General features: G+C 31.2%; 2 protein-coding genes across 4 annotated transcripts in view; one reads left to right on the top strand and one right to left on the bottom strand.

Annotated features, from left to right (window-relative positions):
• The window catches only part of LOC130440709 (fatty acid synthase-like), an 83,507-nt gene extending 71,899 nt beyond the window's left edge, over window positions 1-11,608 (top strand). The window contains exons 28-29 of the mRNA XM_056773997.1: window positions 218-475; window positions 2,812-11,608. Coding sequence (XP_056629975.1) covers window positions 218-475; window positions 2,812-3,162 — 609 coding nt within the window. The 3' untranslated portion in view covers window positions 3,163-11,608. The remainder of the gene's footprint in view (window positions 1-217; window positions 476-2,811) is intronic.
• Window positions 11,609-11,702: 94 nt separating this feature from the next.
• LOC130440710 (bridge-like lipid transfer protein family member 3B) overlaps window positions 11,703-15,412 on the bottom strand; it is a 30,706-nt gene continuing 26,996 nt past the window's right edge. For all 3 annotated transcript variants that reach the window (XM_056773999.1, XM_056773998.1, XM_056774000.1), the window contains 2 exons: window positions 13,987-14,158; window positions 11,703-12,193 (listed from right to left, as the gene is read on the bottom strand). In XM_056773999.1, the coding sequence (XP_056629977.1) occupies window positions 11,928-12,193; window positions 13,987-14,158 (438 nt within the window). In that variant the 3' untranslated portion in view covers window positions 11,703-11,927. The remainder of the gene's footprint in view (window positions 12,194-13,986; window positions 14,159-15,412) is intronic.

Raw genomic sequence — 15,412 nt, 5'->3', positions numbered from 1 at the left:
ATTTTTTCTTACAGGAACCCTCACATCTTCAGGAGTTCGAACTCTTTTCTTCGTTGTTTTACCGATACTTGCAAAATTTGTAATCCACAACTTAAATATTCCAAATATTTCTAAAATATCTCTTGATGTCTCAATAAGATTCGCATAGATATGAATAAAAATCAAATAAAATGTATTAAGATATCATTGAAAAATATTTTTTTGTACTGTTTTGTAGAAAGTCCTACAACGGCTTGAAAAAAATAAAACGTTCAACATAATAGGATTTTCTATGGGATCTATATTTGCTATAGAAATTGTGAATAAATTGGAATCTATGGGCTATACAGGAAAACTCATAATTATTGACGGAGGTCCAACACTGATGCATCGATTACTGCATAATTATGACGATAAACCCGTTATTTTTGAAACTGAGTTGATTTGGAAGACATTGATGTATTTTACACCAAAGACTAAGGTTCTCAAGGAAAAGGTAAGATAAAAATATTTTAGATGTTCCACAAATATAAAAAGAAATAATAATCCAGGATAAAGCGTCCTTTTTGCCCTTGATACTATGAACCTTATTTTTCGTAGGTAGCTTCATTTTGATGAGATGTAATAGTGGTAGGTAATACGGGCAACAGGGATGAAACATGTTGATTTGATGATTCTCAAAAATTCATTACTCACTAGGTTCCAAAATTAAACAAGAAAACAGATATGGATCACTTATAGTTCGAAGAATTCTCATTTTTCCTTTTCCTATTTGCAACATAAGATACACTAAAACCGTCTCTTTTATATAATATATTTTCTAGTAAACCGGGTACAAAAATTTGTGTATTTACATAATATATAAAAAAAATTAATCTTCATTATCTTCGCAACGAACATCGCCTGTCATCATTATCATCTATTTCGTTTTCCTCAGTCGTGATATCTGACTCATGACAAAATTGATTAAATTATTTAATAAGGAATAATCAATCAACAAATAACAATAGAAAAAATAGGGTACCTTGTTTGTCAGAAGATAATTAATTCTGCAAAGCTCTGTATGAGAAATTATTAAAAAAATATTAATGAGAAAAATGCAAGTAAATACAACAACGTGTATATAAATATGACCTAGCATCTTCGATATTGTAAAAATTGTCCCATATTAAATTGAAATAATAAAAAAAATTAGTATAAAAGTTACATAGCAAGGGAAAATATAATTAAATATTCTTGAGAACATTTGAGCATTTCCGAACATGCTCGAATTATCCGGCGTTTGAGTTTGAGTAAATGATAAACACGTTTCTAAGTTTACTATTGCAATAATAATATATATTATTCAAGAATGTATAATGGAAGTTATTATTCACGAAGTGAAGTTTACTGCCACGAACCTTTGATCAAGTAAAGGATAAACACGTGAATAAGTTTACTATTGCATTAATAGTATATTATTCAAGAGTGTAGAGTGTTGAGGGTTACTAACAGTAACAAGCCATTTGTTCTTAGTCCAAAGAATTACAAACAAACAAGCTCATAAACCCACCTACAGGTGAAGCTTTTATAAGCGTGTGAAAAAACCAGTTAATAATGAATGTTTGAGAATCATCAAATCAATGTATTTGATCCCTGCTACCCCTTTTATTTACCACAATAGAGAATTTTTGCACATGAAATTGTTGGTCATCTCATCAAAATGAAGCTAATATTTAGCTTAATGGTAGTTAAGTGTAAAAATGGACCCTGGATCGTGGTTTATAATGTTTTTCCATTGAATTGTAATAAAAAATTATAAATAAATTAGTAAGGTTATATTTTCCTACGTGCAAAAGGCGTCCGCTGTTGGGTTATTAGTTTACTCGAAATCGTAATTAAAAATTTTTTTGGCAGGCAATTTTTGAACACAAGTTGGAAAATTTGAATATCACAAATCATACATTTTAACTTTTATTCTTTATTTTTTATTAAATAATGGTCCATCACGTCGTGTGAATGAGATGGGAATACTCAGTGCCCTCCGGTATAATCAGTTGACTGAAGGCCCTAACACGAACACAACTGAAATGTGAATACTCAGCGCCCTTAGTAGCAATTTCCTTCCAGACGAAACCTAAAGCTCGGCAATTGAGAATAACAATACGATCTTGTCTTGTCTTCGCTGTATACTGCGTGATGAATGGGCTGCTGGTTGTTCGAGAACTACTTTTCTCTTCCAAATATTAAGTCGGCTACCGGTATTTCCCTTTTGCCAATCCGCTGGACCTGTACAGATTCCGGTTGGGAATAATCTTTCTACTTAAAATAGTATATCTTGGTGGACTTCTTGCTTCGATGAGGACGGCGGAACAACTTTGATTTTCCACTTTGTACCATCTCTTTTATTGCTGTAAGCGCTTCCCTTTCTCTAGAGGTGCGAAAGGTGGAGTCACCTTGATTATGGTTTTTTGAGTTACTGAGCGCGGGGGAGAATATAACCCTTGTAAATTATAATTTCGAGTGAGAAATATATTTTTCATTAAAACCTAGTCATACTCGACAAAGAATTACATGAACTATATTTTTACTTTGAAAAATAAGGAGATATAAATTTCCATTTAAAATCGGTAATATCGTTGCTTTTGCATTTTAGAAAAATAGTAAGTTAGTTGCACGTCAACGTCTTCTCGAATCCTGTTTGATCGTAGATGATATATTTAATCAATGGGAATCAATTGAACATGAATATTTACAAAGTACAACAGTTTATTTGCTACGAATACTTAACTTAGCATGTTTTTATAAATAGTGACTATTATTGTTATAACTCAAATTAAATTCTTGTTTTAGAGAAGAATATTCGAATGCAGTGATTGGAATGATCGTTTAATACTAGCTGAAGAAATTATGAAAAATGCTTCTTGCTCTCCCGAAAATATAGCTGAAAACAAAATGTTGATGGAGGGAACATACAATAGATTCAAAATATGTCAGCAATATATACAATTTTCTGATAAATTGAAAACAAAAATAATACTGTATAAGCCAAGTAAACAAATTTATGAGGATATCGAAGATGACTATGGAATATCACAAATAACCGACTCCCCAATAGAAATAAAAGTTTTTGACGGAAATCACTCAAATATTATAGAAAATGAAATGTTAGCCAAGGAAGTGGATTCTGTTATCAATAATTAGAATTAATAAAGTGATGATCGAAACTAAAAATAAAATGATTTGACAATATGAAAATAATTTTATAAGAAAATAAATTAGTACTTATTTTAACACCTCATTTTGGTCACACAGTGTATTTCCATATGCGACATCTACTTTATTTCAGTTTTATAATGGAAATAATAAATATTAATGTCACTTTGCAGCTTCTTAGACTACTTAACGCACTGTTTATACTACCACTACACCAACACACACAATTACACTGTCTGATACGCGTTTCAATAAACAAATTAACGTCTTCAAATACTGAAGGTGAACTGCTTACTTTCAGTCCCTGAAGGCGATAACTAGGTTATCGAAACGCTCATCACACAGTGTAATTATGAGTGTTTGTGTAATGATGATAACGGTTCCAATAATTTCAACTGTTAAAGCTGCTTCTTTCACGGTTTCACATCGCGATAGTTAATGTTTGGTATATTTGAAGATTCTTAAGTTAGCCAATCGAATTGTATGATACCCTTGTATGAGTAGAATAAATTTTGTGTATGTAATTGACAAGTTAGAAGGATTAAATAATACAAAATTATGTTTAGATATCAACAATATGTATGTTAATTCAATCTCATTAAGCTTAGTAGATACAATTTACAATAAATTCATATATTTCAAAACCATAATTAAAATAAAAAAGATGTATAAAATAAAAGATGGCCATTTTTTTCATAAATTATTGACCTAATATATTAATTTTGGCGTAAGTAGTTCATATGTAATGATGTATTTATTGATAATTAGTAATAAAAATTCCTTTCTCTCAAATGTGCACGACGAAGTAAAATAACAAAAGCCATACTGTAAAGTGTTGGCGTTAAATGTTTATATCAAGAGCTGTACTTCGAAAGAAAAATGATAAGAAGAATATATAAGTCAAAAAAGTAATAAAACGGACAATTATGAGCGCTCAAATTAGAAAAAAATCTTGAAGAGAATCACCAGATTTATGAAATAGCAGCAAATACGTTGACTAGGAAACACATAAAACTAATGGAAAATAATAGTGAAGTACAAAAATTAACAGAATGGAAACACTTGGAAAATTCTTTCTATTTAAACATCAAACCTACTTTGTAAAAAACTATTTATTATGCAAGAAAATTATTAAACTTATTTTCAATAATCCGACTACCGTACTCGACAATGTCGAACTATTAAGACCGTCGTATCTGTTTACAAACTGCTTTAAATACCAAAATCCTATTATACACAAAAGCTTTAAATTATTATATTTATGGTCGTTACAGTCATATCAATATAAAATAAAAGTAAGTAATTTGATACGTTAATGGAACTTCTAGTGTTTAAGGGACACTTGGAATCACTTGACTTTGACGTTGGTTCCCATTAGGAGTGGTCAGTATACAATAAATCTTAACGAATATAACAATAACTTGAAGTTAGGTAGGTAAATTTATGATTCTTCACAGTCACATTGATATCAGACAAAAATTAGGTAATCCGAGACGATACGTTTATGGAGGGTAAAATAAGGGAAGAGAATCGCCAGATTTATGAAATCGCAGCGAATACGATGATTAGGACACAAAAAAATAATCGTGAAGTAAAAGAATTGGAACCCATTGGACAACTGAGACCCAGAAGCAAACCAAAAAGTTAATGAGAGAGTCAAGTAACAAATGACCTGAACAAAATAAGAGTCTGGATCGAGCGATTACTATTCCTATTGGACTGTACAACTGATTATATATAATTGTTGAGATATACAGTGATAAATAGAAACAAAAATAGAAGAGCATAAACAGAAAACTATATAGTGTAGAAGCATGTGAAGAGAGAAAAACTATATTTATAGAATGACTTATACTATAACTGTTCAACTTCATTCAAACAAATTCGATTGCTATAGCAATTGAATATCAGCTTATGTAAATCTAATATTTGATACATTAATAAAAATTTGTGTTAATAGATAACGTTTGTTGACACTAAGCAAAACCTACAAAGGCAGCTAATGTTATGAATTTAGGCGTTAAGGATATGGTGAGAACATATGAAACATTCACTGATGAAAACACGTTTTTTTTAATTATGAGAAATTCGAAATAAAATTAGACGTGAAAGTAGAAATTCTATACAAATATTTTCGACTTAACTCGTATACCTACTATATTTTATTTCAAACTATGGCAGACTACGGTTTGAAATACCTGGCAATCAGAAGTGAGGATGACGCCAGAGGGCATTTAGTGTTAAACCGTTCTGAAGAGATCCAACAAAAACAAAATCGGTCAACTAATGAGGGCTACTATATTGCCACCAGAGGCACTGGTTTAGTAAGTCTCCGGAATATCACTATTTGTTAGAATGTTTTTACAAATAGTTGTTCCTTAAATCGCTACTATCCAGTGCTTTGAGAGTTTTGTCTTTCTACTTCGGAAAAAAATAAAACCGTATAATAGCACGATAAATTTTAAATTTTCTTCATTTTTAAGTTACATCAAAATGATTATATTTAAACTCTGTTTCCGAATGCATACCAAATTTTAACAGCTTCACTATAGAACAGAGCATTTGTCTCTTTTCTTACGTATTTCAGACCGATACAAAAAATATATTGTTTTCGATCACATTCAGTAGACGCAAATATTTTCTTCAAGGGACTTGGAGGAGTCTTTGACATGTTGAGTAAATCTACTGTAAAATTTATTTAAGTGCTAATTTTTATAGTCATAGCAATAACCATTTTGATGATTAATCAACGCTTTTTATTATTTTTTTCTCAATTATAAATAGGTCTAGTAGAACTGTCTTTCAACACTGATCATAGGATAGTCTCAAAAAACTCAGCAAAACAATTGTTGAGTAATGGTTGGCAAAGCTAGAAATTATTTTGAAATATATTTTCCTAAGCGAATGATATGTGTTAGTAATAATAATAGGTTGTATCTCTGTCTGGGTTACATTCGTGCAATGTTACCCTAGTTTTAAATGGATAATTATTATGTCAGAGCAATAGGTGTCTGCAGGTTTTTAAAGATGATTTCATTAATTGAACGAAAGATAGGCAAGTAATATAGAAAATAATAGCAAATAATAATACATAAGAAAATGACAAAAATTACGTTGAATTAAACTATATTTGTAACAAAAGAATACGGAAAACTCAAACTCAAAAAATTTTCCTTTCGTACTTTCGCAAAATCATTCTAAATATTGTATAAAATTTAAATCTTCCCATTTATTTTATTTTTGATCTTCATGTTACCTATTACTTGTATTTAATATTTCTATTTGGGATTCATTTGAGTGTTAAGGAGAGCAATACCTTCTGGCGGGAGTAGTAACCTATGCATTTTTCTGCTACATTCTGTTAAATAAAGGCTGGATACCAAAGGATCTGAAGAGTACATTGTTTTATTTAAAATACCTAACAGATTGTCAGCTCGACGGGTTTTTCGGGCACGAAACATTTTGTCATGTTCCAAATTTCTCCAAATCTAGTGATAGTGAAACAGGATAAAGCAATCATAATTGTACGAATTTTTTTTTTTCAATAAATAAATCAATTCTAGAACGACTAGCGATAATAGTTTTATTAGATTCAGAATTTTTAGAAATTTTTATTGGAATTCAACAATTCGCTATAAATGGATCTAAACTTATACTAAGCAATTTTTCGGTGAAAATTTTCCCTCTATTTCATAAATTTAATTAAAAAGAGCGTCAGTTTTAATTCAAAATATTTGTGGACATTGAAAAAAGTCTTCTTGTCCCATTTTTGTTAAGACTTAGCTAAACATATCTACTTTTTCATGTTTGAAGAGAACAATATGTTTGAAGTGGTAGACACCTAGAAAATAATCCAAATCTCAGAAAACGCAAAATAAATTCTATGCAGGCTCTTTTGTAATGAAATTTCCTCAAATTTAATGATATATCAAAGGTACCGACTTTACCATTTTTCTTAAATCTGAATTGAAAATATCTCTATATTACAACCCATAAATATGTACAATAATGAAAGATGTAACTTTTGATTCATAAAAAAGCTCGAACTGCCGGTTTATTTTCCATATTTTATCAAGCACCAATATGCTTTTTGAGCACAATTATTAGCTTCCGATTTTTGATAAAAAAAAACATGTACGCTTCAACTAATGTTTGACAAGACACGTAGTTATTCAGATACTGCCTGCGATAATAGTGAATAGTGATACTGCCTGTGAATTTTTGCTACAGAATACCTAAAAATCGTAACTCATTTATACTGGAGAAATATAGTATAAAAAAATACTTCCTCTCGACACGACGAATTGAGATGCTCCTCTGATGTTGTCTTGATTAATCGAAAATGAAAAGATATAAAACATATAAAATTATAAGAATCTTAGAATCACCATAATCCATTCATTTATTATGTTTATACCGGGTTACCACAAAAAATCTTTCATATTCAAAACATTATTAATTCAGAAGTATCATATAAATAATAAAGAAGATATTGAAGTTCTATGCTCACTTTACAATTTTTTTTGTATGTAGTTCAATTAATTCCACATCATTTATCTGTTGATGTAGAGCTTTGGAAGTTTTTGGTAATGTGAGTACATAGATAATATCCTTAATGTACCCCTAGAGGAAGATGTTTACTAATAAAAACGAAACTTGTTATTATTCTCCTTTACCATTACTTGTCAGTTCAGGCCCACTTGAATAAGATCCCATACCTCGCTATCTTTATCTTCAATATTAACTCTATGACAAATATTTACATTATTATCTTCGCAAATTTTAAATATACTTTGGTTCTGTGAAATATGTTTTATAACAGTGAATTGTCGAATAACAGATGACAAGAGTTGTATAAGTACATGTATCATACATCTTTACAATGAACTATAAAACGAACGCCAACATTTATAAATACCAATAAACTTTTATAGAATCGATGCTACATTTGTAAAAAAAATATCATCAAATAGCCTATATACACAATGTATTTTTAATCAAAAATGATGCCATTAGTGAGGTTGCATATCAGATTGTACCAAAGCTTTAATTGCTCATAAATTAAATAACCTAATTATTTCTACTATAATATAAATTATTAATTTATAATAGGAAAACCGACGAGTCTACATTGGAATTTACCCAAGCGTCTGAGAATATACTGGATGACTTCGACACAGTAGAAAAGTAGGTTGTGTCTATCACTGCTAAGTTGCTACAAGATGTATCAGATTTTCCGCTTCCTATGTTTATAAACACAATGTTTCAAAATATGTAAGTCCCACAAAAATGTACCTGATAACCACCAGTAATCTATAAAATCTTGTTTTATAATTTGCTTCGGCTCATAATTAGGCCAAACAATATACTCGGAGCTTGATGTTCCTAAGTAGGGGACTATTTTAGAAATCACGCGATGAGCAAAACTTTATATCAAATCTATCAGCAATTAGCCTAAGTGTTTCAGTATTTGCCAAATACCATATGATCAAGTAAACAGCCTTCTTTAAAGTAATTTTCCAATAACATATTCACTTGTCAATCTCCCCATTCTAAAGTGTTCACGAATTTTTCCTCGTCCCATGTAATTTTTAAGACAATGTAGATTTAATCTCTATTGAGATTTCTAAAATAGAACTTGAAAAAAGTGGCCGTTGTGTAATAAAAGTGATCTAAGGTATCTCCTTCACTATCACTTCCACACAACAAGCAAATATCCTGGTACAGTAGAGCATCAATCATCCAAATACCGGTTATCCCGTTATCGGTCATCCGGACGTCCGTTGGTTAAAAATTAGAAAAAAAAAATTTTGCCCGCGTGCGATGTTTCTATAAATTTCTATGATATTCTTACTTTCGTTTCGCCGTGTGTAGCGCTCGTTGCCAGGATTTAGGCACTCTGAGCGCACGTAATCCCTCATGTCAAAACAAAAGATCGTCATTTTGTCAGTTGACAATCTTTTGTTGTGATTGTGTTTTTGTGATTATATATTGTAAAGTATTTGCAGATAAATTAAGTTGTTGTTTTAAGTGATGTCGACTAAACGTAAACGTGTAGCTTTGTTAATTGAAGAGAAAATTAAAATATTGGAAGAGCTAGATCATGGTGTAAGTTGGGCTAATTTAGCGCAGATTTTAAATGTAGGCACTTCTACGATTTGGTACATTAAAAAGCAGCGTCAAACGATCAAATACTGTTCTTCCAAACTAGACAGTAAAGATGGGAGTACAAAAATAAAATCAATGGAATCAGCAGACAATCAGGATTTGGACTTGGCAATGTAGTTTATGTAAATTAAAAGTTAAGGACAACCAATTAAAGAACCGATAGTTTGTGAGAAAGCACTGCAAATAAACCAAATGATTAATGGTGATCTTAATTCCAAAGCTACAACTGGCTGGCTCTACGCTTTAAATATAGGCACGGGATAAGGGAGCTAGACATACAAGGTGAGAGACTGTCAGCTGATGTAGTATGTGCCGAAAATTTCAAGACATTTAATGAATTTTGCAAAGCTAGTGGTTTTGAACCCAAGAACGTTTACAATGCGGATAAAACAGGTCTCAACTGGAAAAAGCTGCCAACCAAGATATTTGTTTCCAAAAAGGAAACTGCAGCGCCTGGATACAAAGCCAGCAAAGTCAGCATCACAGACATGGTTTGCGCTAACTCTACTGGCGATCACAGGCTCCTGGTGCAAAATTCCCTGTTGTATACAAAAATTAAACAAAATCCTGGATGGAAACAGAGATTTTGGTCACTGGTATGAGAACGTTTTTATCCCACATGTCAAAAAACACAAACAAAAAAAAACAGATTCAACCGGTAAAGTTCTCTTACTCATAGGTAATGTACCAACTCACCCATCAGATGTTATTTCGATCTAACATGATGTTGAATGAGTTGTTTCTTCCGCCAAATGTGACGTTAGTCCTACAACCAATGGACCAGAGTTCAATACAAACATTTAAACATTTGTACAGAAAGCAATTACTTCAAATGCTGCTTCTAGATATGGAGAATAGTGAAAAATCTGTGCTAAAGTTACAAGAAATTGAATTTGAAATACGCTGTCTGCGTGGTGGCTGATGCTTGGGCCTTCGTAAAAGACACCACACTTGAAAAAGCATGGAATAAGCTGAGTCCTGAAATACGAATTTCGCAAGAAAATGGTGATACTGGTCCAGATGACACTCAAGAACCACAAGTGATGATCCGGATAAAATAAGAGAAATCATCAAATAAGCACCAGGTTTTGAGGAGTGTGGCAATGCCAATATAAACGATATGTTAAATTGCGACGTCGATGATCTTGCTTATCTGATTTTTTCTTATGAAGAAATTGTGCAGCAGATAAAGAATGATAATCAGCAAGTAGGAGAGGAAGAGGAGGATAGAGAAGACACTGAAGTAGGAAACGATGTTCCAACCCACGATGAGGTATCTACCTACTTGGAAAAAGCTGTGAAGAGGTTAGAGCATCAAGCTGAGTGTAACACCGTTCAGATTTTGTCCTTAAAAAGATCAAGAGATTTAGCAGCAAAAAACATGTTTGTATTAGTGCCTTAAGCAAGAAAATATCTGATTTCTTTTGTCAGCATCCTTAAACATACAGTGCTGTAATTTTCATAATTGAAGGTGTTTTTAAATTCTAATTAATGTTTTTGTTTCTGTTTAAATTCCGTTCAGATTTTGTCCTTAAAAAGATCAAGATATTTAGCAGCAAAAAACATGTTTGTATTAGTGCCTTAAGCAAGAAAATATCTGATTTCTTTTGTCAGCATCCTTAAACATACAGTGCTGTAATTTTCATAATTGAAGGTGTTTTTAAATTCTAATTAATGTTTTTGTTTCTGTTTAAAAATTCTTTGTTTACGATGTATATATTGATAAAAGAGTTGAGTTACAGTATATTACATATTCATATTACAGTGCGAATAAGACTAAAATCGAGTGCAAATCAGTTATCCGGATTTTCAATTATCCAGTCACTGAAATGCATCAATTAGTCTGCATACTAGATGCTCTAGTAGATTTTGATACAAATTCATAATTACAATCAATATTTGGCGCAAAAAATCATTTATTTTTACCTTATTTGTAAGAACACGGAGGAATTTTGGGTTAAAGTAAATTAAGCTGAATTAATGTTTCAGTTGGTCATTCCATTTGACCCACCATATTAAAGTGAGAACAAGTGAGCTGATATATGAGCTCAATTTGAATTAATTCAGATCATTTGCAAAAGCTATAGATGTAAATTATTCATCTCAAAACAATCTGAAGCGCTCGAGTAAATACCTACTTGTGGTTCCATACTATTAACTTGAGTATTTCTAAAATTTTATTTAAAACTATATATTACTTTCCCAACTCGCGGAAATATATCACCAAGTTATAAGAACAAACAATAGAGGAAAAACGAGGAAATCGCGCATTCAGAAAAGTGAAACATTTATGAAATTCGATTGTTTCCATTCCTTAAAACCTGGAATGAAATAGAGACACAAAGTGAGTAAAACTATACTTAGACTAACACACCAATCTTGTATTTATCAAATACCTTTTATCTCAAGTTTCTTTAATATAAAATTAGTGTATTCTTGTTTTAATATTCTAATAACACCTCTATACTTAACATATACTGACATCAATTTTGACTAATCCAGTCACATGAGCACCTTGTTATACACAACTACTGCGCAGAAGAATTATCTTTGCAAAAACACTTTGTACAATTAAAACAACATTGCTATCTCTTAGAACTAGTCCATTGATGCTGCATTCGTTTAATATCATCTAATAAATTTTGCTTTTCATTCAACAGTCGAGTCACTTCATCTTGGCATTTCTTCAAATATTCTCGCAATAAATCTTTTTCTTTATCACTTTCTTCTTTTGATTTACGAAGGAGACGGTTCTCTTCAGATATCCTTTCAAATGTCATCAGTCTTCTCATATCTTCATTATTTAATGTTATGCTATCTACTTTAACTAAATCTTTCTTCACGGATTCATCTACAAACAAATAAGAGGATTAAAATATTTTTTACAGATAAGGAAAGTAGCTAACACTCCTGCCCCAAATCAAAAAATCAGGACTTTCTGTTAATATTTTTCTGTTAGCTAAGCATCAAAAATTCACTTTAGAAGATAATACGAGAGTACGATTTTTAGCTTGAGATGAGTTCAATTTACACTCATTAGTTTTCAATATAGTAATAAAAAATTAATAGACAATTACTTTGAAGCCCCTTTTCAAATGAATAGTCTATAAATAATTTTAGTCACAAAGATATCGAAGAAACGATAATTAAAGAGATTAATACTAAAAAAGCACCAGGATATAAAAGCAATTCAACAAATATTCAATGCAGTTATTCGACTGAGAAATTTTCCCCAACAATGGAAAGTTGCTGAGATAATAATGCTCCCAAAGTCTGGCAATAATACAACAGAACTGAAGTCGTTTAGGCCAACGAGCCTTATACCAATACTATCCAAAGTTTTTGAAAACTTATATTGAAACAAATGGAGCATACACTGCTCAACAAAAATATTATTCCCCATCATCAATTCGGTTTTCGTAAAAAAAGCATGGCACAGTGAAGCAAGTTCATCGACTAGTCAAGCAGGTAAACGATGACCTAGAAAAAAAAGGTTTTGTTCCGCCGACTTTACAGATATTATTTATGCTTTTGACAAAGTAGGGCACCCAGGTCTGTTGTACAAAATAAAAAAAGTACTTCCGTATGACTTTTATTGAATATCGAAGTCCTACTTGCACAATAGATTTTTTCTAGTAAAGCATCACTCAGAATATACTGATATACAACAAGTGACTCCGGTGTACCTCAAGGTAGAGTTTTGGGACCGGTACTGTACCTGTTACTCGCAGACGACATAGCAATAATAGCGACTCATCACAACCCAGAAACAGCAACCAGAAATCTACAAAATAATCTAAACAAAATAGAAACATAGCTGCATAAAAGAAAAAAAAAGCCAAAGGAGCAAAAATCTTAAAAATATTACATTCCGCGAGACTGTATGCACCATGAACAGTGTCGTAAGCCAGTATGTCATCTCATTTCGTCGAGGGATGTTACGAAAAACAAAGCTGTAGTGCTATAACCTACACTGATTTTTATAATATAAAGAACCTTCAGACGTCTGCTAAATAAAATACAATTTTTGTCTTCAAATATAAAATTCCTGAGATACGAGAAGGAAAAATCATTTTTCAAGTGAAAACCTCCTATAAAAGTGAAGATTTTCAAGAGCTATAAGAACAAGAGGAAGAAAAATGAATCTAATTTGGTTCTGATCCTAAGCCATAAATTGACGCAAACAAAAATAAAAACTTATTATATTTATTTGAAGCCAGAGTGAGTTCCAAGTCGTACCTGCCTATTTATCAGGCTATGCTATTTAAGAAATTAATTTCAGTTTAAAATCCTCGTTCCATGTTGCTCAATATCATTTTGTTTTTTTTTATATTGTTCTTTCTTATATTGAACAGAGATTTACCCAAGTTTAAACACAAATTTTGTTGGCAAGTTTGATGCCACATTCCCCATACAGCCCTGATCTGGCACCATCTGATTACCATTTATTTCGAAGTTTGCAAAATTCTTTGAATGGCAAAACTTTCACAAATGATGACCTTCAATCGCACCTGGTTTAATTTATTGCTGATTGCTGAATTTTGATGAGCGCGGAATCATGAATCTGTTTTATTTTATATTTCAAAACCGAAATTACTTTATCTCCAACCAATAATTACTACTTTTTGAAATCACTATATTTACCATTATTAGGAGATACTGCCTTGATCGAAGGGAACAAATTGAATACACCATCTTCTGTTCTCGTTATGAACATATTAGTAATATTTAAGTCTATTGGAATTGGCCCTGGGGACGTAATATTAACTGGAGGTCTGTCTTCATTTAAATGTATTTTTACATTATCTAATGTAATCTAAAAAATTAAAGAAACACTTAAAACAACATAAATATAAAATAGTACAAAAATAATTCATATCAATATTTTTTCAAAATAACACAGGCAGTGTAAAAGAGCCTTTCGATTCAGCGAATAGCATATAACTGATTACAAATTCATGAAGAAATATTATACGTTGAAATAAATTTATTCCGATAATGTACACGTTGATTAAATATAGGAAATAATCGTCTTTTGTTAAAATTCGTAAAAAAAATCGTTTCAGACAAGAGACCATGACATATACAATTTTAACGGCTGATTAGCATTTCATTCTAAAGGACAATTTAACCCATTTATGCCCAGAACTCTCAAAATATTTCGAAATTATTAGAGAGAATGGTTGCGTTGGATATTACCTAAAAATTGTTTAATAAAATCTTTGAATTTTAGTTTATGATTTTGAGCGTGGATCATAAATGATCCCTTTGAAAATACTACTATCGTGTTTATTTAATTGGAGAAATTTAGAATAAAAACCATTTTAATGTGATAACAATTTATAAAATTCATTAAAACATTTATCTTATAGTGGAATTGTATAAGACTCGTAGGCTTTAGTGGCAGATTATCAAATGGTACACTTCACAGAATCCCTTTCAGCCAGCAATTTTTGGTTCACTTCCATATTTCTTTGAGAGATACTGTAAAATTTCTCGCCTAAAATGGAGATAATTTGCATCATATTTGTAAGATTCGTAAGCATTAGCAACGCATAAATCATTCACCAAGTGCATTATTTATATATACCACTTTTTCCCTCTCAGAAAGATTGTGCAATTAGATATGTTATCATCTAGATGACTTACACCTACCATATATGTGTGTATACATTTTTATTTCACACGGTTGGACTACATCTATTCCTATTAATCTTGTCTTTGACCGAAAATCTTTTACATTTTTACATGGGCTCAATAGGATACTCAATTGACAATACGATTACAACGATCATTTTTTCATTATTTGTGGGTCAACTAATTTACATTTCATACTCCTGTTTTCTTATCCTGTTCCTATTGCTCCGAAATTTATCTCAGTGAATTTTAGAACACATTTTCAAGACCTCGTAAATAATAGCTTGGCTCGATACTCATAACCCAAGCTTTATAGCCATAATCGTATCAGCTTACTACGAATAAATTACTTACAACCACGTTTTTCGTGTAATGTATCTTCGGGCTAACAATGATGGTTGACCATACTCATTGTATTAAAACATCAAAACTA

This window comes from Diorhabda sublineata, chromosome 2, assembly GCF_026230105.1.
Source record: "Diorhabda sublineata isolate icDioSubl1.1 chromosome 2, icDioSubl1.1, whole genome shotgun sequence".
NCBI classification, from domain to species: Eukaryota; Metazoa; Arthropoda; class Insecta; order Coleoptera; family Chrysomelidae; genus Diorhabda; species Diorhabda sublineata.
The sequence above is the reverse complement of the archived record's forward strand: the minus strand, read 5'-3'. Positions and strand labels throughout refer to the sequence as shown.